The sequence below is a fragment of the Staurois parvus genome, unplaced genomic scaffold (assembly GCF_062004578.1).
Source record: "Staurois parvus isolate SC_StPar_1 unplaced genomic scaffold, SC_StPar_1.0 ptg000879l, whole genome shotgun sequence".
Lineage (NCBI taxonomy): Eukaryota > Metazoa > Chordata > Amphibia > Anura > Ranidae > Staurois > Staurois parvus.
Window position 1 is genome coordinate 1001482 of NW_028318675.1, and position 24097 is coordinate 1025578.

Consider the following 24097-nt stretch of genomic DNA (forward strand, 5'->3'; position numbering starts at 1 on the left):
TCCCTTATTAAGTGTTCTTGCATGGCAAGACCACCTAGAAAAGCTACAATTTCTGGGGAAATTGTGTGAAGTGTTCTGGCCTCCAACACTAACCAAGTGATTGATGAAATGTAAAAAGTGCAGATGGCAAGCTTGATGGAGTGAGAAATGCATTTCAACTTTTATTTTGCAGCTCACACTCTAGCTTTGGTCACTCTGCTGACACACCTGGGCTGCTATGGTGTTGGGGAAACTCCAAAACATAAGGGGTTTCAGTAACTTTGACTGCTGAAGCCGAATTTTCAAAAATGAAGATGTTTATTGTACAAGCATGCAGGGAGAGCAGCAAGCAATACAGAGTATTGTTTAAAAAAAATCTGCTCTGTCTACCTAGGGCTTTCTAATACAATTTATATGCTCTACAGTGGGTGGTACCTAGCTATCTGATCTTTCTTTGAAGAGTCATCTGTGTCTTTGGTGTAACTCATTGAGATGCGAATAGTTATCCATATGTTATTGTTACTTCCAGTGTCCTTTGGTGTTTAACAGATCTTCAAAGGCTGTGACAATAGTCTTGTAGACAATAGTTGGTGTGAACTGGAAGTAGAAAATGTTGAGCCAGGAGGAGAGAACATGAGGTGTGAAACTGTTATTTCTCATACAGAAACAAGGAAATAAAATAAATAGGTTATTAGGCCATCTAATTCAACAGCAATGTGTTTCATATTTATATCTAGAAATGGCTGCTCCATTTTCCCCTTCAATGGCAACTCACTCTAGTGCAAGCTCAGAGGAACTTTTATAAACAAACTGCTCCAACTTGCTCACTTCACTGGCGTTTGCCATCTTCAAATGGTTGTAGTTTTAAAAGTTTAAATTCTGCACCAAAGAGCTTTATATTGTGAGAATCACAAGACCCAGACCTACATTTTGATGCATAGTATGTCTCTGAAATATTAAAAATGAAGGCACAGTCGCAGTTTAGAAATTGCCCTTCAAATTTGAGGTGGCTAGAGTGGAGTTTCAATGAAAGTCAATGGGAGGGGTGAGTTGCAAACAAATGGTCATATTGTGAAAACTATCAGGGCTATGGCTTAGCTGTGGACATTTGTAGTGGCAGCAGGGATAGCTGAATGTTTTGATTTAAGATTTGTGTAGGTGGGCTTTAAAATGAGGGAGTGATGGCAGTTTACAAATCATGTCCTGATTTTTCAGCTCACACTCTAGTTTTGAACATTCCGCCATTCATTCCTATGGGAAAATTTCACCACAAAAATGGCGATATTTCATGAACCATTCGGGGAAACGTTCCACAAAGTAATAGTCCACCAATCGGGAACAATCCGCACGTTTCTGTATATTACTGTCTATGTAGTGTAAGAACTGTGGGAGGAGTTAGGGGGGTAAATGTGGCTATAATAAGAATATATATGTGAGATGACAGGAAGTGGTCGCCATGCAGGAACACTTAACTAGCAAATTGCATGTTTGCTCTGGGAGCAACAAGACTCTCCAATATATCCAACCCCTCTTTGCTTTGGGAGCAATGATCTGCAGACAGGTAACCACGGCAACAAGACTCCCATCATATCCAACTCCTCTTTGCTTTGGGAGCAATGATCTGCAGACGGGAAACCACGGCAACAAGACTCTCCAATATAACCAATCCCTCTTTGCTTTGGGTGCAATGATCTGCAGACGGGAAACCACGGCAACAAGACTCTCCAATATAGCCAACCCCTCTTTGCTTTGGGAGCAATGATCTGCAGACAGGAAACCACGGCAACAAGACTCCAATATATCTAACCCCTCTTTGCTTTGGGAGCAATGATCTGCAGACAGAAAACCACGGCAACAAGACTCTCCAATATATCCAACCCCTCTTTGCTTTGGGAGCAATGATCTGCAGACAGGAAACCACGGCAACAAGACTCTCCAATATATCCAGCTCCTCCTACATAGGCTCAAAGGGAAGAGAAACCAGGCAGGCGATAGTGTAATACTGTATATCTGGTTTATTTCTATTAAAACATATCTGAACCACTCACATGGTAAGGTGTCATAGCCAACATCAGCATGAACTGCATAAACATTAAACCCTCTAAAAAGCTGGAGCTGCTTACAGAACGTAGGGACATCAGTCTGAAGCTCTACCCTACGTGTTTCGTCACTTGACATCTTTATGGAGCGGAAGGATGAACGTCACTACATACACAAGCCAGAAATTTATACCCTGCTCATCCGAGGACAAATTAAGGGAACAATTCATATACAATTACAATATTAAGACAAGCAGCCTCAATTCCATACTAATCTGATGCAATTATAAAATAACATAAAAACTCGATATGGGCAATATTTCATCTAATAATATTTTAAAGGGCCAATAACCTTAAAACGGAACTCTACATTCCAAAAACACCATATATTATGAAAAGAGAAGGAAAGCAGAGTACAAATACCCTCAATTACTTACAAATATACATTCCTTCTTACAATGATCATTATAAAATGACAAACGATATTAATAATACAATAAATATGGACACTTTTGTGAGTAGATTTCATTCAATACATTTACCATTTGCTTACTGAGGGAATGCACAAGGTTGGTGCGCTTTGGTTTTTGTTCTTCACTACTAATTGGTCTTGTAGCGTGGAAATCAGGTTAGAGTTCTGGTTCACGCGTTTCACAGCCCCATCCATTTTGGATTCTATAGAGTCCAATCCTTCTCCTATAGTTTGGATATCACTTTTGATGTCTGTGGTTATCATGGCACAAGTTTTAGAGTTCCTGCTGCAGTATGGTGGAGAATCTGGCTCTAAGCACTTCATGTCCTGAATATGGAGCAGGTTGTGCTGGGGGTGGGTGGTTATATGGATCTATTCTGCCTCAAGGCTAGTTCAGTTCATTCAGCCATGTATCTGTCCATGGAGGACCCTGGGGAGGCTGCACTACCAATACCCCCCGGGTGATCCAGGATATGGAGAGAATTGTCATTGTTCACCTGGTGACGTCTGCTGGGGCTCATCCTGGGACTAAAGAAAATGGGTCTCTGAGTGTGTCCTCCTGAGAAGATGTCTGTGGTGGAGGTGAGGGCTGCTGCAGTGGTGGGCTGCTGTGTGTTGTGACTTTGTGCAGCGGTGCCATCTTGGCTGGAGGAGTTCACTGCAGAAGAGGGGACTGGCGGTCTGACCGAGGCTGCTGTGTGGGCTTCTTTTTCACCATTATCACCGACTGTACATCTTGTGTTCCCCCAGCTAGTGCTGCTGTTTCCAGGACCCCTCCTCTGCCCCACTTGCTTCATTTATCTCGGATGGTGGAGGACGTGCAGAACGTGGTCAGCACATAACCGGTCCCTGCCCAGCGCATGCGCACTGCGGGTTCAAAGACAATTTCTAGCAAAAATACTGGATGTTACATGGAAACAAAGTGTCAGAAATGGCTTGGGGGGGTCAATGTCCTATTCCTGATCTGTGCCGGCTGTCCCATGTCCTGGTATGAAGACATCTCCTATTCTCTCTGTATTGCTTCCTTTGTGTGAGATCCCTGGAGATCCTGCCAGTCCCTCTGCTTCCCTGTCACTTTCATGGTCAGTTCTCCATCCATGCTGAAAACAAAGCCTGCTCTCCTTCAATGATAAGACTTGTCCTGACCCCCCCCTGCTCAGCCATGCACTGGGAAGACCAGTAAACAGAAGTCAATTGTGCTGTTGTTTCTCCTTCCCATATGCAACTGAGATCAGAGGGAATGTGATCACTTATAAAAAGGGGAACAATGTATTTCTAATCTTTTTCTATCTATACACAAACGCTTTTCTTTCATTTTTATGTTTACCAGATCTGGTTGTATTACAAGGTGAAGACTTACATACAGATCACCTTCTATCCTTCCATGTCTACTGTAGTCAGAAGTGTATTAGTATGAGTCCATGCCTGAAGAAGGAGAGTAAGGGGTCAGCTGATAGAAATCAATTGGACGAATGTGACACAAATTCATCGAGCCCTTACAGATTCTGGCCGTAATTTAACACATTGATTTCCTATGACTGTCAGCTCCATCTAGTGACCATACTGAGGTATTATTCATGAAATACCTCAGTCAGTAAAAGTATCTCAATACTGCATTATGGCCACTAGATGGAGCCAAGAATATCAGAGTATGAAATAAAATACAGCCAATGTTCATCACAGCTGGGCGAACGCCGGTCACATTCGTTCAACTCATTCTTTTTTTAAACCGACCTCCAAGTGTTTGTGAAATCTTCCACCACAAAATGTACTCAGCCAATGACAGGGCAGGACTCAATTTTTATTCTTCTCCTGCTATCAATGGCCAACCCGGTCCCACACTTCATCCATGTCTTTGGGGTCCTCTGATCTCCTTATGAACTGTTTCTTCCATGATGAAGATCAGCCATGGAGTATATCTGAGGTGTATATCAGGGTGTGCTTCTTCCCCACATGAGAGCTGGGATGTCCAGAAACATTCATCTAGAAGACATTTCCCGCACTCAAGGCACTAATACACCTCCATGGTTGTGTGGGACCCCTGATGTACAGGAAGATAGGACTTCAGTGAGGAACATTTCCCTCACTCAGGACAGGAAAGTGGCTTCTCCCCCATGTGACATCTTTGATGGTTGTAAAGACTGGACCTTCGTGAAAAACATTTCCCACACTCAAGACAGGAATATGGCTTCTCTCCTGTGTGGGATCTGTGATGAGTGTAAAGATGGGACTTGTGTGGAAAACATTTCCCACACTCAGGGCAGGAAAACGGCTTCTCTCCCGTGTGAGCTCTCTGATGTGTGTAAAGACTGGACTTCTGTGAAAAACATTTCCCACACTCAGGACAGGAATATGGCTTCTCCCCCGTATGAGATCTCTGATGTCTGTAAAGATCAGACTTCTGTAGAAAACATTTCTCACACTCAAGACAGGAATATATTTTCCCACCTGTGTGGGATCCCTGATGTCTGTAAAGATTGGACTTCACTGAAAAACATTTCCCGCACTCAGGGCAGGAATACGGCTTCTCCCCTGTGTGAGATCTTTTATGCACATTAAGTTTGGATTTAGAATGGAACCTCTTCCCGCACTCAATACAGGAGAAGCTCTTCCCTGTTGGAAGGCCGGCCCGGTCCCGCACAGTCTGAGGTTCCTCAGGATAGGAGGAATCCGATGGTCCATCTACACTGGGTGGTGCCGGATGGACATTGGAGGGAGCCGGGTTTTCTCCTGGACTATACTGTGTGATGTCCTCATCTTCTACTTTCCAGTCTGGAGACAAAGTGAGACAATCCTCGGAGGTTTTCCTCATCTCCCGGCCATGGACTAAAATACAAAGACAAAGAGGATTACTACACAGGAGCTGATTGGTTCCCCCAAACCAGGACTCTGCCCACATCAGGCAGCTTGGTCTCTGAGGAGCTTACAATTCCACCCTCAAGGGAACTAGGAAATGGCTCCTCTGACCTCCTACCAGGTCATTTCTTTATTCATGGACCTTAGTCAGAGAGTGAGGAAACAACCAGAACTGTCTTTTATAGGAGGGACAGTGATGAGGGGATTATAGGACGAGGGTCCCCACCCCCTCTATCACTCATCGCCATCTTCCCAACACAAGAAGTACTGCACTTCCTTATTTAGTCCATGATTTAGTCATGAAGAACAGCGGGGCTGAGCCCCACCAGAGGTCAGAGAGTGAGGATGGGGGGAGAACAACCAAGATGAAGACTGGACTGATCCTGAAGACCACCATCATTGGGGTATTGACTCCTCCCTCATTATCACTTTCTGTTTAAGGGTCCAAAGTTGGAGGATGTTATCACATTATTATCACCATGTAAAAGTCTGTGCTCCAATCACATCATCCGATATAAAATGTCCAGCTGGTAGGAAATGGGGGGAACAAAAAAGAGGTTGAGCAGAGCTTATGAATCCACATTTTGCTTCCAGCTGAACCCCAGAACCTCCATAAATCCAGTCTAGATACATAAACTGTGTCTGCAGCACAGAGAAGGAAGATTATCCGAGAGAAATCCAGGAATACAGGACGGGGAACACAGCTCAGGAAAGTGACCAGGGGATTACAGGCTGATATCACCCAGTCCCCGCCCTACTCTGGACCAATCAGTGAGCAGTATGGGTGGAGGAATGGATTTAGTGTTCATGACCCACCTGTGCTGATCTCTGTAGGAGTGTCCTCCTCTATAAATGTCCCCGTTATTCCATCCTCCTCCATAGACTGCTGATCATCCCTCACATACGCCTCTTCTTCTTCTGATTTCACCTCCTCTTTAGGATCTCTCAGGTTTCCACTCTGAATATATAATAAAATGCCATCAATGGTAACAATGCAGATAATGTACAGATCCTAATGATACTATCAGTGATTGTTCATCATCTACCTGATGATGGTGAGGGATGGTGTGACCTTCCTGTGTGGAATCCCGGGAATACAGAGGACGGGGACATCTCTCTGGTGGGTTCCCATGACTGGATCCATCTGTAGGAAACACACACACTGACTGAATCCATTGTTTCTATGTGTTTATCAGATGATGGGGGATCTAGGTGGATCCTCCGTACTGCTCTCTCCTTTACAATAAAGTCTCCTCTTACCCGGTGATGTGAGGGGCGGCTGATTGTCCATCATGACGTCCTTGTAGAGATCCTTGTGTCCTTCTAAATACTCCCACTCCTCCATGGAGAAATAGACAGTGACACCCTGACACCTTATAGGAACCTGACACACACAATGATACAGTCACCATCCAGACACATCCCTTGTCTGTTACTGGAGAATGTCCCAGAATTCCCGGCACCGCTCACCTCTCCTGTCAGCAGCTCCATCATCTTCTTGGTGACTTCTAGAATCTTCTGCATGTTGTGTCTCTCAGGGTTTAGGGAGTCACATGGAGGCAGTTTGATGGTCATATGATCACCTGACTTCAGAAGAGGAAATCTCTGTATTGAGGAACCAATAGGAATATCATGTTAGACTCCCAGAATCCTCCTCACCTCTCCGGTCAGGTCTGTGTTTTATTAATAGAGACAAGAGTGATGTCATGTGACCTCCCAGAATCCTCCTCACCTCTCGGGTCAGGTCTGTGTTTTATTAATAGAGATAAGAGTGATGTCATGTGACCTCCCAGAATCCTCCTCACCTCTCCGGTCAGGTCTGTTTTATTAATAGAGATCAGAGTGATGTCATGTGACCTCCCAGAATCCTCCTCACCTCTCCGGTCAGGTCTGTTTTATTAATAGAGATGAGAGTAATGTCATGAGACCTCCCAGAATCCTCCTCACCTCTCCGGTCAGGTCTGTGTTTTATTAATAGAGATGAGAGTGATGTCATGTGACCTCCCAGAATCCTCCTCACCTCTCCGGTCAGGTCTGTGTTTTAATAATAGAGATAAGAGTGATGTCATGTGACCTCCCAGAATCCTCCTCACCTCTCCGGTCAGCAGGTAGATGATCTCCAGGGTGAGGTTTAGTATCTTCTCAGTCATGTGACTCCGGTCCTCCTCCATCCTCATTGGTGCCATCATGTGATCTATACAGGTCTCCTTGTAGACGGATAACTTTGGGAAATGAAAGTAAGAATGATTTGGATGGTATTGGTCACACAATAATAGGATGTGGATGTGAGGGGGGAATAGGAGGGTTGCTGGACATTTAAAGTGTAACTAAAGACAAACCACTTGTTTCATTTTGGATAGAGTAAGGGAGGGTTATAACCACTGTCAGGTGTTTTTGCCATCTGTGTCCCATTGGGGAGATTTCCCTTCACTTCCTGTCTCTAAGTCAAAACAAGAAGTGAGAGGAAATCCCCCAAAGTGAAGGAATTCTGAGGAATCACCAGAACTAGTTTCCTCATTGGACGATATACCCTCTATTAGTGTTCTGATGTCAACCCAAAATTTGGGACTCTCTTTCATTGGTTATAATGGTCACCGGGACAAATGGGGGCACAAACCACAATAAAAACTGACAGATGCTCTAATTCCTCTCCACTCCAAACCTAAAAAAAAAAAATTTTACCTTTAGTTATACCTTAAGAACTACCGCCCCCCACGGGAACACGTTTACTTTAGACTGTTTAGTATTTAGACCCCAGAACTCTCTTGGTCTGCCGGATCAGAAATCCCCTTTTCTCTGTTGGGTTTGTTTTGTCTCTGAACTGGTTTTGATGAGTTTTAGATCTGCAGACAAGGAATGATAAATGGTTACATAGTCGGTAAGGTTGACTAAAGACACCCGTCCCTCCAGTTCAGCCGCAGTGCGTGTATCTGCGTGTCTATGGCACCATCCTCTTCCATATCCCTTTACATTGTGTTCCCTAAGAAACACATCTAAAAGGTTTGTGAATGTATCAACACTCCCCGCTGACACACCAACTGTGGAAGGGAGTTCCACATCCTTACCGCTCCAACAGTAAAGAACCTGACACACAGTTTAACCACTTGACCTCCAGAAGATATTACCCCTTCATGACCAGGTTATATTTTGTTGTTCAGCACTGCACTACATTAACGGCAAATTGCTCGGTCTTGCAACACTGAACCGAAATTAAATTCATATAATTTTTTCACCCAAATGAAGCTTTCTTTTGGTGGTATTTGATCACCACTGGGGGTTTTGTATGTATGTAACACACTGCATTGTTACTAATTGCAGGTTGTTAAATGGCCACAAGATGGCTGTGCTCTGCAGTTCAGCTGATACCAGAAATTGTACAGAAACACTGAGAATGCTGGGACTTGTATGCTGCAAGCAGGATTTCTTCATTCAGTTCAGCTGACATAGAACTACAGATCCCAAGTCAGTAAGTAAAGGGTCTGGAGCGTATAAAAGGAGAAAAGCCCAGGAGGAGAGGAGAAGAGAGGCAGGGTGCGTGTGAGAACAGAGTGCCGATCCAGGAGGTGTCAGGCTGGATCAGACTGAATCGGAGTATGGAGAAGGGAATTTCCAGATTGTTGATTGTACTGAGAGGCAGGATAGTCAATCCTGCATGTAGGTGGATCAAGTCATCTGCATTGGCACCACTATCTCCATGGGAAGACAGCCAGAAAAGGGGCTCCCCCAGCAACAAGGACATCATTTCACACCACTACCTCAAAGGACTGGTGAGAGAGTTCCTAACCCACACCACACCACCATGTGATACAGGTTCCATAGTTGTTGCCGGTTACTTAAGTCCAGGATTCTTACAATGCAGACTGCCACATAGAGACACAGTCTCTGTAGCCCAATCAGTGCTGCGGCCTATCTACACCAGAAGCCCATTGAAGTATCACACACAGTATATCAGCCCTAATAGATTCTGTTGCCTGATTGGCAGGAACTGGAAAAAAGTAAAATCATATTACCTCCGGCCTGTTCTACACAAAGTCCACCAGCCAAGTCTCACACTAAAGGGACATACTTCTGCTGAAGTCTGCTCTCACCCTCCTCAGTTTGAGTAACCACCAGACCCAAGTAAACTCCTAGATTGCTGCCTTTATTGAAGGGGAACTCTGCTTGCTGTGTCCTCATCACCAGGGAAGGGACATTTTCTCATGAAGAAAAGGGATGACCCCTCCACTGTACACCAATGTAAAGAGCTCCACCAAAGCCAGCAGAAGAGTCTTTCCTGCATTGGGTGATGGGGTTTATATGGGATTTTCTGCTTGTCCAAACCCTCAGAGAGTTAAGCACTGGTTCTGTTTACTGGGAGCCCACAAGGGAGCGAGCCTAACATTCCTAATCTCCCCTTTTCTGCCTGTTTGGGGAACGTTCTCTGGGTAGGAGAGAAACAATAAAACTCTGAGTCCTGGAGGACAATTTGGTCTATTTAACGTGGTATTGTGCTGTAATATGTTGTTTATTTCTCCTGAACGGTTCATAGCTTCTCACATCAGTTGATTCTTTGTGTGTATATTGCTGCTAATCTGACTGTAATACAGACTGATTTACTATTCATTCAATGCTATGTGATTATTGTGTGTTATAGCCAGGGGGGGGACACCTGACCAAGGTATTACAATGGTGTCAGCAGGGGATGTGCTCTAGCCAGGGCTCAGAAGTGAACAGGGAACCCAAAATACTCAGCGACTCTTGAGGGGGTAGTGCTACATATAAATGAAAAAGACCAAAATAAAAAAAAAACTATATTTTCTACTTTCTGTTATTAAAAATATCTGATCAAATTTTTTCATAAATTTAGGCCAAAATGTATTCCACTACTTGTCTTTGGAAAACAATCCCCAGTAAGTGTATATTAATTGTTGTGTGTGAAAGTTATAGAGTCTACAAACTACGGGATATATACTAGAATCTACGCAGCTTTTAAGCAGCTCTGACTTTCCTACTGCCTATTACATTTCACTAAAATGCCAGGACAGTACAAACACCTCCCAAATGACATCTTTTTTGGAAAGTAGACAGTCTAAGGTATGTGCGGGGGGGCATGTTGAATCCATGGAAGATTTTATTTTTTGCCACAAGTTTTTGAAATATGACAATTTTTTTTTCTTTACAAAAGTTGTCACTTTAATGAGATATTTTGCACATATACCATTAGTATATGTGGATTTACACCGCAAAACAGGTACAGCCTATCCACATACAGGGGCCTAAAATCCAATCATCACCTGCAGGCTTTCAAGGGGCCTTAACTTGTTGCCGACCGCAGATAGCCGAATGACGGCTGCACTGCGGCCGGCCAGTTCTGAGTGGACGTCATATGACGTCCCCCCAGAACGCGCTCTCCTGCACGCCCCAGGGGGCGCGCACCCGGTGATCTCCGTGATCGCTGTGTCCTACGGACACAGCTGATCACGTGATGTGGTAAAAGGCCAAGCACAGCGGCCTTTTACCACCTGATCAGCGGTGTCCAATGACACGCTGATCACAGGGAAATGCAAGTGCCAGTTCTCGGCTGCACTTTCCTCACGCTGTCAGATTGTGAGGAAAGTACTGCCGAGAACCGGCAGTTGTCAGAGCGGGGATCGGCACCGATCATCAGGGCACTGATGATCAGTGCCCTGATGATCGGTGCCCAGCAGTGCCACCCGTAAGTTCCGCCCACCTGTGCCCAGCAGTGCGCCCACTAGCTCCGCCCACCTGTGCCCAGCAGATCACCCACCTGTGCCCAGCAGTGCACCCACCTGTGCCCAGCAGTGCACCCACCTGTGCCACTCTGCAATGTCACACACCTGTGCCCAGAAGTGCCACCTACCTGTGCCCAGCAGTGCCACCCACCTGTGCCCACCAGTGCCACCCACCTGTGCCCACCAGTGCCACCCACCTGTGCCCACCCACCAGTGCAGCCCAGCAGTGCTGCCAGTCAGTGCCACCAGTCAGTGCCCAGCGGTTGTGCCAGTCAGTGCCGCCAGTCAGTGCCCAGCAGTGATGCCAGTCAGTGCCGTCTATCAGTACCCATCATCAGTGTCACCTATCAGTGCCGCCTATCAGTGCTGCATATTAGTGCCGCCTATCCGTGACACCTCATTAGTGCTGTCTATCAGTGCCGCCTATCCGTGCTACCTCATTAGTACTGCCTATCAGTGCCCTTTAGTGCTGCCTATCAGTGCCCATTAGTGCCGCCTATCAGTGCCCATCAGTGCTGCCTCATCAACGCACATCAGTGAAGGAGAAAAATTACCTGTTTGAAAAATTTTATAATAGAAACAAAGAAACTTTTTTTTTTTTCTAATTTTTGGCAATTTTTTATTTATAGTGCAAAAAGTAAAGCGTCCAGTGGCGATTAAATACCACCAAAAGAAAGCTCTATTTGTGAGAAAAAAATGATCAAAATTTCATATGGGTACAATGTTGCATGACCGCGCAATTGTCAATCAAAGTGCGGCAGCGCTGAAAGCTGAAAATTGGTCTGGTAAATAAGGTGGTGGAAGTGCCTGGTAGGCAAGTGGTTAATTATGCATTGGGTGTCCTGACTACCTATCACAGTTTTGGAGACTCTAAAATGCTCCGATAGAACAAGCACCCCCAAATGACCCCTTTTTTCCTTTTTGGAAAGTAGACACTCCAAGGGATTTGATCAGTGGCATGCTGAGTATTTTGCAGATCTCACTTTATTGTCACAAGGTTTTGAGGAATGAAAGATGAAAATAAAAATTTTTTTTTTTTTCTTCATTTTCCAAAAGCCTGGGAGGTGTAGACTTCAACTACCAAATGATGAAGCCATTGTTAACCACCTGCAGAGCTAGACATTGGTATAAAAAAGTGTCTATATATTTATGTCAATTGGCTCTATACAATGCTTTTGTTATTTACAAAGCTACTGGAAGAACCGGATCCTTCCTAAAATATCAGGAGGAGATCATCACGTCCTTTTAGTATCCAGAAGGCGCTGTGGCCCAAAGCCCAAATCCAGATGCAGTTAGCCGGCTGCATGAGAGGCATTTTCCTGTTGTCCTCCCACCTACCACAACACAAAAGTCGCCCCAAAAATGATGTGTCTGGTAAACATGGAATAAGGGGAGGAACTCCAGGGTACAGCATGGCACAGTATAGGGGCCACACAATTCAGCACAGGACGGGTCTCTAAAGATCATAGGTAGTCAGGAAAAATCTATATATATCTTTTTTTAATTAATGTTATATTGTTACTTTGTTATTGTTAACTGTTATTTGCTTTGCAGGAACACCAGTCAGCTGCAGCATTGATCGGTGTATTCTGACGCTGACACAGATAGGCCTTTCAACAACACCAGAGGCCATGTAAATTTGGACCGTTGTGTCTGAATGGAAGACAGGATAAATACATCACATTTGTCCTTCCATTTTACTCGAGTAGTTCTTCATGCAAAAGCAGAATTCTTCCCCTCTCTAAGTGGGGTGTTATCAAGCCACTGGGGAAAGCCTTTGTGATTAGATCGCATGGTGCCATAGCAGCCAATTACTTGAAGGAACAAATGTCTAAAAAGTTGCATGCTAGCATAAAGGTTGTCCACGTACAAATGGTACCCCATATTCAACAAGGGTGACAAGTCCCACACTATCTTACCACTGCTCTCCATGTAGTCTGGACATCGGGGGCCATTGCAGCAGAGAACAAGGACATATGATGAATCGGGTCTGTGGACCAATATGAGCACAATTCATTCTTTGTAAGGGCCATGTTAAGGGTTAGGCCCAAAAAAGCTTTAAATTCAGAAACCGTGACAGGTTTGAACTCGAATAGGCTGGCAAACTTTGAATTTGTGTTGGCAGAGATGTATTGTATTATGGTATAAAGATTGCTTTGGTGCACAATCAAATTGTAGAGGTCTTCAGTGAAAAACAGCTAAAAAAAATCAAGGGGCGTTGTTAAGTTTGCTGTTTCCACCTGAACCCTGGGCAGTGAATGGGGGGATGATGGATGCTGCTGAATCTGGGGGATGCCATTCAGGGTTTGCAGGCACCTCTGGATGGACACCATGGGCTCTACAGGCCTGTGCTTGAATTCTTGGTGGATGCAGTTGCATAATGTTATGAGTGCTAGCCACCTCACCAGCTTGTACTGCACTTGGGACTCACCACTTCACCATGAAATACTGCAGTGCTGATGTATAAAAGGCTAGGAAGTACTAGGACACTGGGGCTTGTCAATCCACCAAAAGGTAGTGCAGTGTTAGTACTGTCACTGTGCTGCATATGAGAATAATCCTGCATTTCTAGCACCTCAGAAACCTGGGAATGGGGTTGGGTATGCCTGATCTTAGCAGGGACCTCTTCACCATCATCAGAGCTACCTGCTGGGGTGTCACTGCTCTCTACAGGTTCATAATCTGAGCCTGATTCTGATAGTGAGGCTTCCCCTTCACTCTCATCTGTCATGCTGGGAATCCTGTACACCTCCCTAGGGAACCTTTTTTTGGGCACTAAATTTACAGGTACTTAGTGGTGACTCTGGGAAAAAGAGCTCCTGGCTAGCAATCAGGGACTGCTTGTGTGCTAGAAATAAAATGATCTGCTAGTGGTAGGAGAGATCAGGCTCAGATGTTGCTGACACTGTGTTTTGCAGACAATGTATCAGAGATGGCAGTGATCTGAAAAATTATACTGACATTGCATTTGTTGGGGGGGCTAAACAAAAGTGGTGGCAGTGATCAGGGCTGATCCTGCTAACACTGCATTTATGGGGACACCATTCCATCGGGAGATCCCTGTGCTCAATCCATACAGCTAGTGCATGCATTTATCCATCAGGTGCTAAAGGGGTGTAACCACATATTAACACCAGAAATTCTGAAGGCCCCTCTGCACACTGCTATATACCCTTCAAGCAGACTATGCAATACATAGGGATATTTAGTTCACACATATTACAATACATGCTTAAGCTGCCAACTGCATCAAAGTGATCCCTCTATGGCCAGTCCTACACAATGGGGAGAGCTACAAGGTTCAGGTCTGGCTACTGACCCAACAATACAACAAACAAGAGATCCATGTGCTCAAATCCATACAGGCTTGCAGCCAATGCAATCATTGGCTGCAAGCCTGACGACAAACTCATACTGTGTCCAACCACAGCATGAGCAGCAAGGGGGGGGGGGGGCGTGCTCTCCTGTAAACCAGGAAGTTGTTGGCAGGCAAATGGTTAAACACTATTTCCTTTGTAAGTGTCAGCGCTGCTGCAGCACTTTCTGTACATCACAGAGATGTCCCTTCACAGGGGGGATTAGGACACCTCCCAGGATTAGGACACCTCCCAGGATTAGGACACCCCCAAGATTAGAACAACCCCCCCAGGAGTAGGAAACCCCCCAGGATTAGGACATACCCCAGAGTTAGGACATCCCTTAGGATTAGGACATCCACCAGGGTTAGGATATTCCCCCAGATTAAGAACACCCCCCAGGATAAGGACACACCCATTATTAGGAAACCCCTCAAGATTAGAACACTCCCCAGAAATGTCATTTAAAGGTGTTGGACAGTTATAATGTTTCACTTTAACCATTTAAAACCTCCCTGCTCCCGGCCAACTGGATTCCTGCATTGTACATGTCCCTCAGGGTGATTGTCTGACACCCCCTTGTCTATTAGCCCAACAATTGTGCATTGGCTGCCATTGACTTCAGGAAGGATTGAGTTCAGCCAGTTCACTGAGCAACACTGGAACCGAACCCAGGAGAGCTCAGCTCACTCCTATGAGAAGACCACCTCACCACAATGAGGAGAATGTTCCGGCCCCGGAAGTGGGGGATGTTCTGCCCCTGAAGGGGTTCATCTGGGTTCCCACACTATATATGTGTGTATCATCATCTGCTGGAGATAAAAGACGTCACAATGACTATGGAGGAAGAGGACGGACGTGACTATGGAGGAAGAGGATGGACGTGACTATGGAGGAAGAGGACGGACGTGACTATGGAGGAAGAGGACGGACATGACTATGGAGGAAGAGGACGGACGTGACTATGGAGGAAGAGGACGGACGTGACTATGGAGGAAGAGGACGGACGTGACTATGGAGGAAGAGGACGGACATGACTATGGAGGAAGAGGACGGACGTGACTATGGAGGAAGAGGACGGGCATGACTATGGAGGAAGAGGACGGACGTGACTATGGAGGAAGAGGACGGACGTGACTATGGAGGAAGAGGACGGACGTGACTATGGAGGAAGAGAACGGATATGACTATGGAGGAAGAGGACGGGCATGACTATGGAGGAAGAGGACAGACGTGACTATGGAGGAAGAGGACGGAGATGACTATGGAGGAAGAGGACTGACGTGACTATGGAGGAAGAGGACGGATGTGACTATGGAGAAAAAGGACGGAGATGACTATGGAGGAAGAGGACAGACATGACTATGGAGGAAGAGGACGGACATGATGGGGGGGTTACTGGGTGTAAATAGAACATAACATCTTATTACCTCCTCTGCTGTCACTTCCACCAATGGCTCCTCTCTACTTCCTGTCTGTACCTGACATCACTTCCTGTCTTCCATAGAGACTTCCTGTCTGGGTAGAAGTGAGATCCCCACCTTGTGGAGCTCAGAGGAACTGCAGCCCTGAGAACCATCTGGTAGTGTGACCCCGGCCTTGTGCTGGGTGTGTATGGACTGTAGATCCTTATAGAGGGGTCACCTCCACCCCCACCAAGGGGGACAGAAATATATGACTGCTCGGGGGAGGGGTTTTGGACCTCTCTGAGCTCCACAAGGTGGGGATCTCACTTCTACCCAGACAGGAAGTCTCTATGGAAGACAGGAAGTGATGTCAGATAAAGACAGGAAGTGATGTCAGGTACAGACAGGAAGTTCCATGAATGAGGAAGCAGAGAGGAGAGGTTCCTGGATGTGGCAGCAGAGGAGGTAATACATAGATGAACCCCTTCAGGGGGAGGAGTTGATGATAATATATTTTGCTCCCAAAGCTGACTTACAGGAAAGACAATAAACCGTCTGTAAGTGAGTGCGGAATGTGTATGACCCCTCCACAGACACGTAGGTGCCGGCCTGATCTGTGGTCACGGGCAGTATGAAGACAAGGCGGTTGGCTGCACAAGCAGTGATGTAGGGGATAAAATCCTTTATTGGAATCCTTTACACACAATGTAGTAATAACATGACAGCTCCAGGACAGAGCAGAGGAACAGAAGACGCGTCACACCAATACAGGCTTTCATGTTCTATGTAAATGGAAGGTTCTTTGGATTTGTCATTTGCAGACACCTCCCTCCAGGGCTGAGTGCCGGGTGGGATGTTATCATGTTTATGTAGGATTGTTTCATTTATTGTCTCATTATATTGTGGGTGACTCCACCTCCCTGCTTGGACTGAACAAATAAAAGGTGTCACTCATCCTTCCTTATCATGCTGGTTTCCATTTCATATATCTGTGACCTGTCCGAGGAACCACATATATTACAGGGATTGTTGTCACTTTGTGTGTCATGATATTAATGATGTCATGTTGTTGTATACTTTGTTATCCCGGATTCCAGACAAATCCTTATCAGCTGTTACATGTTATTTAAAGCTGTTCTGGACAAATAAAAATCAGTAATGACTAAGCCTGTATTGGTGTGACGCGTGTTCTGTTCCTCTGCTCTGTCCTGGAGCGGTCATGTGTTACTACATTGTGTGTAAAGGATTCCAGTAAAGGATTTTATCCCCTACATCACTGCTTGTGCAGCCAACCGCCTTGTCTTCATACTTGTCTGTTGCTTGCCCTGACCTTTCTCCTGATTCCTGGATCTCCTCCTCATCTCTCCTCCATATCCTCTTACACAGCTTTTCTCCACACCTGCAGTGACCCTGGGGGGAGGAAACTTGGCACCAGCACGCAGCCAAATCCATCCCCACCATTAGGGGCTCTGGAGACAATTGTCTGCTATTTACACTCCGTTCCTCCGCACGTCACCTGATCACATGACAGCTTACTTCCACAGATTCCAGACAGATTTCTGGATGGTAAAGGTCAAAGGTCACTCTTCAGTTTAGGAGAGGTAGGACGCACCCAGGAACAAGGATTTGGTTTGTATGGAAGCCGCCTAAAGAGGACCCCTCAAATCTCCCCATCCAAATGTCCCTCCATCCAGAGTCTATATCTCCTATGACATCACACTGACCTCACAGCCCCTCCCCCCAATGTCCCTCCATCCAGAGTCAGAGAATCCTATGACATCACACTGACCTCACAGCTCCTCCTCCCAATGTCCCTCCATCCAGAGTCAGAGAATCCTATGACATCGCACTGACCTCACAGCTCCTCCTCCCAATGTTCCTCCATCCAGAGTCAGAGAATCCTATGACATCACACTGACCTCACAGCTCCTCCTCCCAATGTCCCTCCACCTGGCTTTTTTCTGATGCTCTTAGGATGTGGGGGTCCCTTGGTATCCTCACATGTAAAGTGGGACTGTTGGTCCTGCGTTGTATGTAATGACATCAGAATGCTGCAACAAGCCTATACCCTGCGTAGTGTGGGGGTCCTGTGGGGGGGAATTATACCTCAGCCTGAAGTGGGGCTTTAATAAAATGGAGACCTGAATGGAGAGGTGAGGAGGATTCTGGGAATATCATTTGATTTGATATTCCGCTCTCCGACCTACGCGATACGTCACTGTCATGTGACTTCATCAGGGACTTGCAATCAGCCGCCCCTCACATCAGCGGGTAACAGGAGACTTTATTGTAAAGGAGAGAGCAGTACGGAGGATCCACCTAGATCCCCCATCATCTGATAAACACATAGAAACAATGGATTCAGTCAGTGTGTGTGTTTCCTACAGATGGATCCAGTCATGGGAACCCACCAGAGAGATGTCCCCGTCCTCTGTATTCCCGGGATTCCACACAGGAAGGTCACACCATCCCTCACCATCATCAGGTAGATGAGGAACAATCACTGATAGTATCATTAGGATCTGTACATTATCTGCATTGTTACCATTGATGGCATTTTTATTATATATTCAGAGTGGAAACCTGAGAGATCTTAAAGTTGAGGTTAAAGAAGAGATAAAAGAGGAGGAGGATGAGGATGGGGGGATGGAGTAGTCAGAGCTTCTAAAAGAACACAAAGATCTGTACCAGGACACCATGGTGGAGTCATCCAGCTACAGGAACCCACCAGAGAGATGTCCCCGTCCTCTGTATTCCCGGGATTCCACACAGGAAGGTCACACCATCCCTCACCATCATCAGGTAGATGATGACAATCATTGGTAGTTGTGATTTATACACAGCATGTTTGTTACAATGAATGTTTTATTATATCTTTCAGAGTGGAATCCTCGGGGATGATAATATTGATGTTAAAGAAGAGTATAAAGAGGAGGATGAGGAGTATGGAGTGATGGAGGAGTTTTCAGAAGGACACAAGGATATGATGGAGCCACCTAATACCAGGAACCCACCAGAGAGATGTCCCCGTCCTCTGTATTCCCGGGATTCCACACAGGAAGGTCACACCATCCCTCACCATCATCAGGTAGATGATGACAATTATTGGTAGTTGTGATTTATACACAGCATGTTTGTTACAATGAATGTTTTATTATATCTTTCAGAGTGGAATCCTCGGGGATGAGAATATTGATGTTAAAGAAGAGTATAAAGAGGAGGATGAGGAGTATGGAGTGATGGAGGAGTTTTCAGAAGGACACAAGGATATGATGGAGCCACCTAATACCAGGAACCCACCAGAGAGATGTCCCCGTCCTCTGTATTCCCGGGATTCCACACAGGAAGGTCACACCATCCCTCACCATCATCAGGTAGATGAGGAACAATCACTGATAGTATCATTAGGATCTGTACATTATCTGCATTGTTACCATTGATGGCATTTTTATTATATATTCAGAGTGGAAACCTGAGAGATCTTAAAGTTGAGGTTAAAGAAGAGATAAAAGAGGAGGAGGATGAGGATGGGGTGATGGAGGAGTCAGAGCTTCTAAGAGAACACAAAGATCTGTACCAGGACACCATGGTGGAGTCATCCAGCTACAGGAACCCACCAGAGAGATGTACCTGTCCTCTGTATTCCCGGGATTCCACACAGGAAGGTCACACCATCCCTCATTATTACAAGGTTGGTGGGATGGAGTATCTAGAACATGGACTTGAGGAGACAAAGTGTGGATTTTTTTATGTGATGTCACAATCATAAATCTTACATTTTACAGATGATATTTTCTCTCATTTCCTTGATTTAGAGTGGAGATCCAATCGATATAGAATTTGAGGTGAAAGCAGAAGAAGAAGAGGCGTATGTGAGGGATGATCAGCAGTCTATGGAGGAGGATGGAATAACGGGGACATTTATAGAGGAGGACACTCCTACAGAGATCAGCACAGGTGGGTCATGAACACTAAATCCATTCCTCCACCCATACTGCTCACTGATTGGTCCAGAGTAGGGCGGGGACTGGGTGATATCAGCCTGTAATCCCCTGGTCACTTTCCTGAGCTGTGTTCCCCGTCCTGTATTCCTGGATTTCTCTCGGATAATCTTCCTTCTCTGTGCTGCAGACACAATTTATGTATCTAGACTGGATTTATGGAGGTTCTGGGGTTCAGCTGGCAGGAAAATGTTGATTCATGAGCATTACTAGACCTAGGTACTTGGGTCATGTAATTTGGGCCTCCTGCCCTTTGCCCGGGTCTAGTAGGACCTCTGACAGAACATTTCTCCCAGGGTTCCTTGCTCTGTTGTCTGCTGGCTGTGCCGGGTGGAGGGATATGTCTGTAGTGTCTCAGACCCAAGTCACTGAGTGCAGTCTCAGGAGATGGGAGGCAGCGGTGTGGGATCTCTGCAACTTGTCTACAGTAAACATTTAAGCTTCCACTGATTGCTGAATACCAATATTATGAGTCCTGACCCTTACACTGTATAATTTATATTGTACATTCCATACTCCTGACCCCTGCACTATATACTCTATGTTGTACATTACATACTCCTGACCCCTGCACTATATACTCTATGTTGTACATTACATACTCCTGACCCCTGCACTATATACTCTGTGTTATACATTACATACTCCTGACCCCTGCACTATATACTCTATGTTGTACTCTACATACTCCTGACCCCTGCACTATATACTCTATGTTGTACATTACATACTCCTGACCCCTGCACTATATACTCTATGTTGTACATTAGATACTCCTGACCCCTGCACTATATACTCTATGTTGTACATTACATACTCCTGACCCCTGCACTGTATACTCTCTGACCTCTGGTGGGGCTCAGCCCCGCTGTTCTTCATGACTAAATCATGGACTAAATAAGGAAGTGCAGTACTTCTTGTGTTGGGAAGATGGCGATGAGTGATAGAGGGGGTGGGGACCCTCGTCCTATAATCCCCTCATCACTGTCCCTCCTATAAAAGACAGTTCTGGTTGTTTCCTCACTCTCTGACTAAGGTCCATGAATAAAGAAATGACCTGGTAGGAGATCAGAGGAGCCATTTCCTAGTTCCCTTGTGTGACGGAAGTGTAGGCAGGACACAACACACACGGAGGATGATAAACACACAAAGCTGTATTGAACTATGGGAGGCACTCAATCAGGGTAGGAAGGTAGCGTCTGGGTACCCAAAAGGGGAAGAGAGGGGAGGAGCCCAAAACAATTGTAATCCGGCCCACGATAGGGCAATTTGGGTAGCAATGGCCTGAGCAAGTATTAATCCAAGCAGGCAGTTCCAGGCAAAGGTAATAGGGAGGTTCAATGGAGCAATCCAGGTAGGAAAGGTCTGAGTGTTCAATGTGGCAGTCCAGGCGGGACAAGAGGGAAATTCAACGGCAGTCCAAGCAGGGAACATAGGGGCATTCAATGGGGCCAGTACAGGCAAGGTAATAGGGGGATTCATGGACAGTTCAGGCAGGGAAAATAGGGAGACCCATGGGGGGTAGTTCCGACAGGCGGGTCTGAGCACTCACGGTTAAGCAGCAGTCACCTCGGGCACACAGCAAGCAGGAGTAACCTCTGGCACACAGCGGATAGCAGGCAGGAGTACTCATTGGCACACAGCGGATAGCAGGCAGGAGTATTCATTGGCACACAATGGATAGCAGGCAGGAGTACTCGTTGGCACACAGCGGATAGCAGGCAGGAGTATTCATTGGCACACAGCGGATAGCAGGCAGGAGTACTCATTGGCACACAGCGGATAGCAGGCAGGAGTACTCATTGGCACACAGCGGATAGCAGGCAGGAGTATTCATTGGCACACAGCGGATAGCAGGCAGGAGTATTCATTGGCACACAATGGATAGCAGGCAGGAGTACTCATTGGCACACAGCGGATAGCAGGCAGGAGTATTCATTGGCACACAGCGGATAGCAGGCAGGAGTATTCATTGGCACACAATGGATAGCAGGCAGGAGTACTCATTGGCACACAGCGGATAGCAGGCAGGAGTATTCATTGGCACACAGCGGATAGCAGGCAGGAGTATTCATTGGCACACAATGGATAGCAGGCAGGAGTACTCATTGGCACACAGCGGATAGCAGGCAGGAGTACTCATTGGCACACAGCGGATAGCAGGCAGGAGTACTCATTGGCACACAGCGGATAGCAGGCAGGAGTATTCATTGGCACACAGCGGATAGCAGGCAGGAGTACTCATTGGCACACAGCGGATAGCAGGCAGGAGTACTCATTGGCACACAGCGGATAGCAGGCAGGAGTATTCATTGGCACACAATGGATAGCAGGCAGGAGTACTCGTTGGCACACAGCGGATAGCAGGCAGGAGTATTCATTGGCACACAGCGGATAGCAGGCAGGAGTACTCATTGGCACACAGCGGATAGCAGGCAGGAGTACTCATTGGCACACAGCGGATAGCAGGCAGGAGTATTCATTGGCACACAGCGGATAGCAGGCAGGAGTATTCATTGGCACACAATGGATAGCAGGCAGGAGTACTCATTGGCACACAGCGGATAGCAGGCAGGAGTATTCATTGGCACACAGCGGATAGCAGGCAGGAGTACTCGTTGGCACACAGCGGATAGAAAGCAGGAGTACTCGTTGGCACACAATGGATAGCAGGCAGGAGTACTCGTTGGCACACAGCGGATAGCAGGTAGGAGTACTCGTTGGCACACAGCGGATAGAAGGCAGGAGTACTCGTTGGCACACAATGGATAGCAGGCAGGAGTACTCGTTGGCACACAGCGGATAGAAGGCAGGAGTACTCGTTGGCACACAATGGATAGCAGGCAGGAGTACTCGTTGGCACACAATGGATAGCAGGCAGGAGTACTCGTTGGCACACAATGGATAGCAGGCAGGAGTACTCGTTGGCACACAGCGGATAGCAGGCAGGAGTACTCTTTGGCACACAGCGGATAGCAGGCAGGAGTACTCGTTGGCACACAGTGGATAGCAGGCAGGAGTACTCGTTAGCACACAATGGATAGCAGGTAGGAGTACTCGTTGGCACACAATGGATAGCAGGCAGGAGTACTCGTTGGCACACAGCGGATAGCAGGCAGGAGTACTCGTTAGCACACAATGGATAGCAGGTAGGAGTACTCGTTGGCACACAATGGATAGCAGGCAGGAGTACTCGTTGGCACACAATGGATAGCAGGCAGGAGTATTCTTTGGTACACAGCAGACAGCAGGCACCTCTAGCCCCCAGGGATCAGCAAAGTACTCAGCAGGGTCTGGCTTTGGGGGTCTGGCCTCAGCTCAGACCTTCCAACAGCTACTCACAGTGATGTGCAGGGGACCAACAACCTCCCGGGTCCCGCTCTGGTCCTCTTATGCTGGAGCAGGACGCTTCCTGGTTGCCCTGGCAATGGCCGGTCCAGTGTCGGGTTGCCGGGGCAACGAGGCACGCCCCCCTCACTCTGGCCACGCTCAGGGAGCGCACCCTTTGTCTCTGGCAGGCGCAGAGCATGGGAAGCCTCGTTCCCACGTTGCGCCCACCGGGGGGGGGGGGGGGGTTCAGAGACACCCCGGAGGCCCGTGCTATGCGGGTCCAGCGGGGTGCCTGACTCCTCGGCAGCTTCCCTGAGGAGAGGTGCTACCCGCACCACAGGGGGCGTTTTCTCCTTGTGCAGGATGTGAGGAATCTGCAAGGGGAAGGGAGGGAGGAGGATCAAAGGAGAGCGAGGGGAGAGCTGCTGCAGACCACCTGAACTGAGGGGAGGAAGGGACAGCAGGCGAGGGGGCGACCGTGACACCTTGAGGGTGGAATTGTAAGCTCCTCAGAGACCAAGCTGCCTGATGTGGGCGGAGTCCTGGTTTGGGGGAACCAATCAGCTCCTGTCTAGTAATCCTCTCTGTCTTTGTATTTTAGTCCATGGCCGGGAGATGAGGAAAACCTCCGAGGATTGTCTCACTTTGTCTCCAGACTGGAAAGTAGAAGATGAGGACATCACACAGTATAGTCCAGGAGAAAACCCGGCTCCCTCCAATGTCCATCCGGCACCACCCAGTGTAGATGGACCATCGGATTCCTCGTATCCTGAGGAACCTCAGACTGTGCGGGACCGGGCCGGCCTTCCAATAGGGAAGATATTCTCCTGTACTGAGTGTGGGAAGGGTTTCCTTTATAAATGTCGTCTTAATGTGCATAAAAGATCTCACTCTGGGGAGAAACCATATTCCTGTACTGAGTGCGG

The 24097-nt window shown here is 46.8% G+C and overlaps 1 protein-coding gene across 1 annotated transcript; it reads right to left on the reverse strand.

Annotated features, from left to right (window-relative positions):
• Positions 1-278: 278 nt before the first annotated feature.
• On the reverse strand, positions 279-5343 carry LOC149443022 (uncharacterized). Its single transcript, XM_089655999.1, has one exon. The coding sequence runs from the start codon at positions 5300-5302 to the stop codon at positions 4574-4576; it is 729 nt and encodes a 242-aa protein (XP_089512125.1). The 5' UTR covers positions 5303-5343; the 3' UTR covers positions 279-4573.
• Between the last annotated feature and the right edge of the window lie 18754 nt (positions 5344-24097).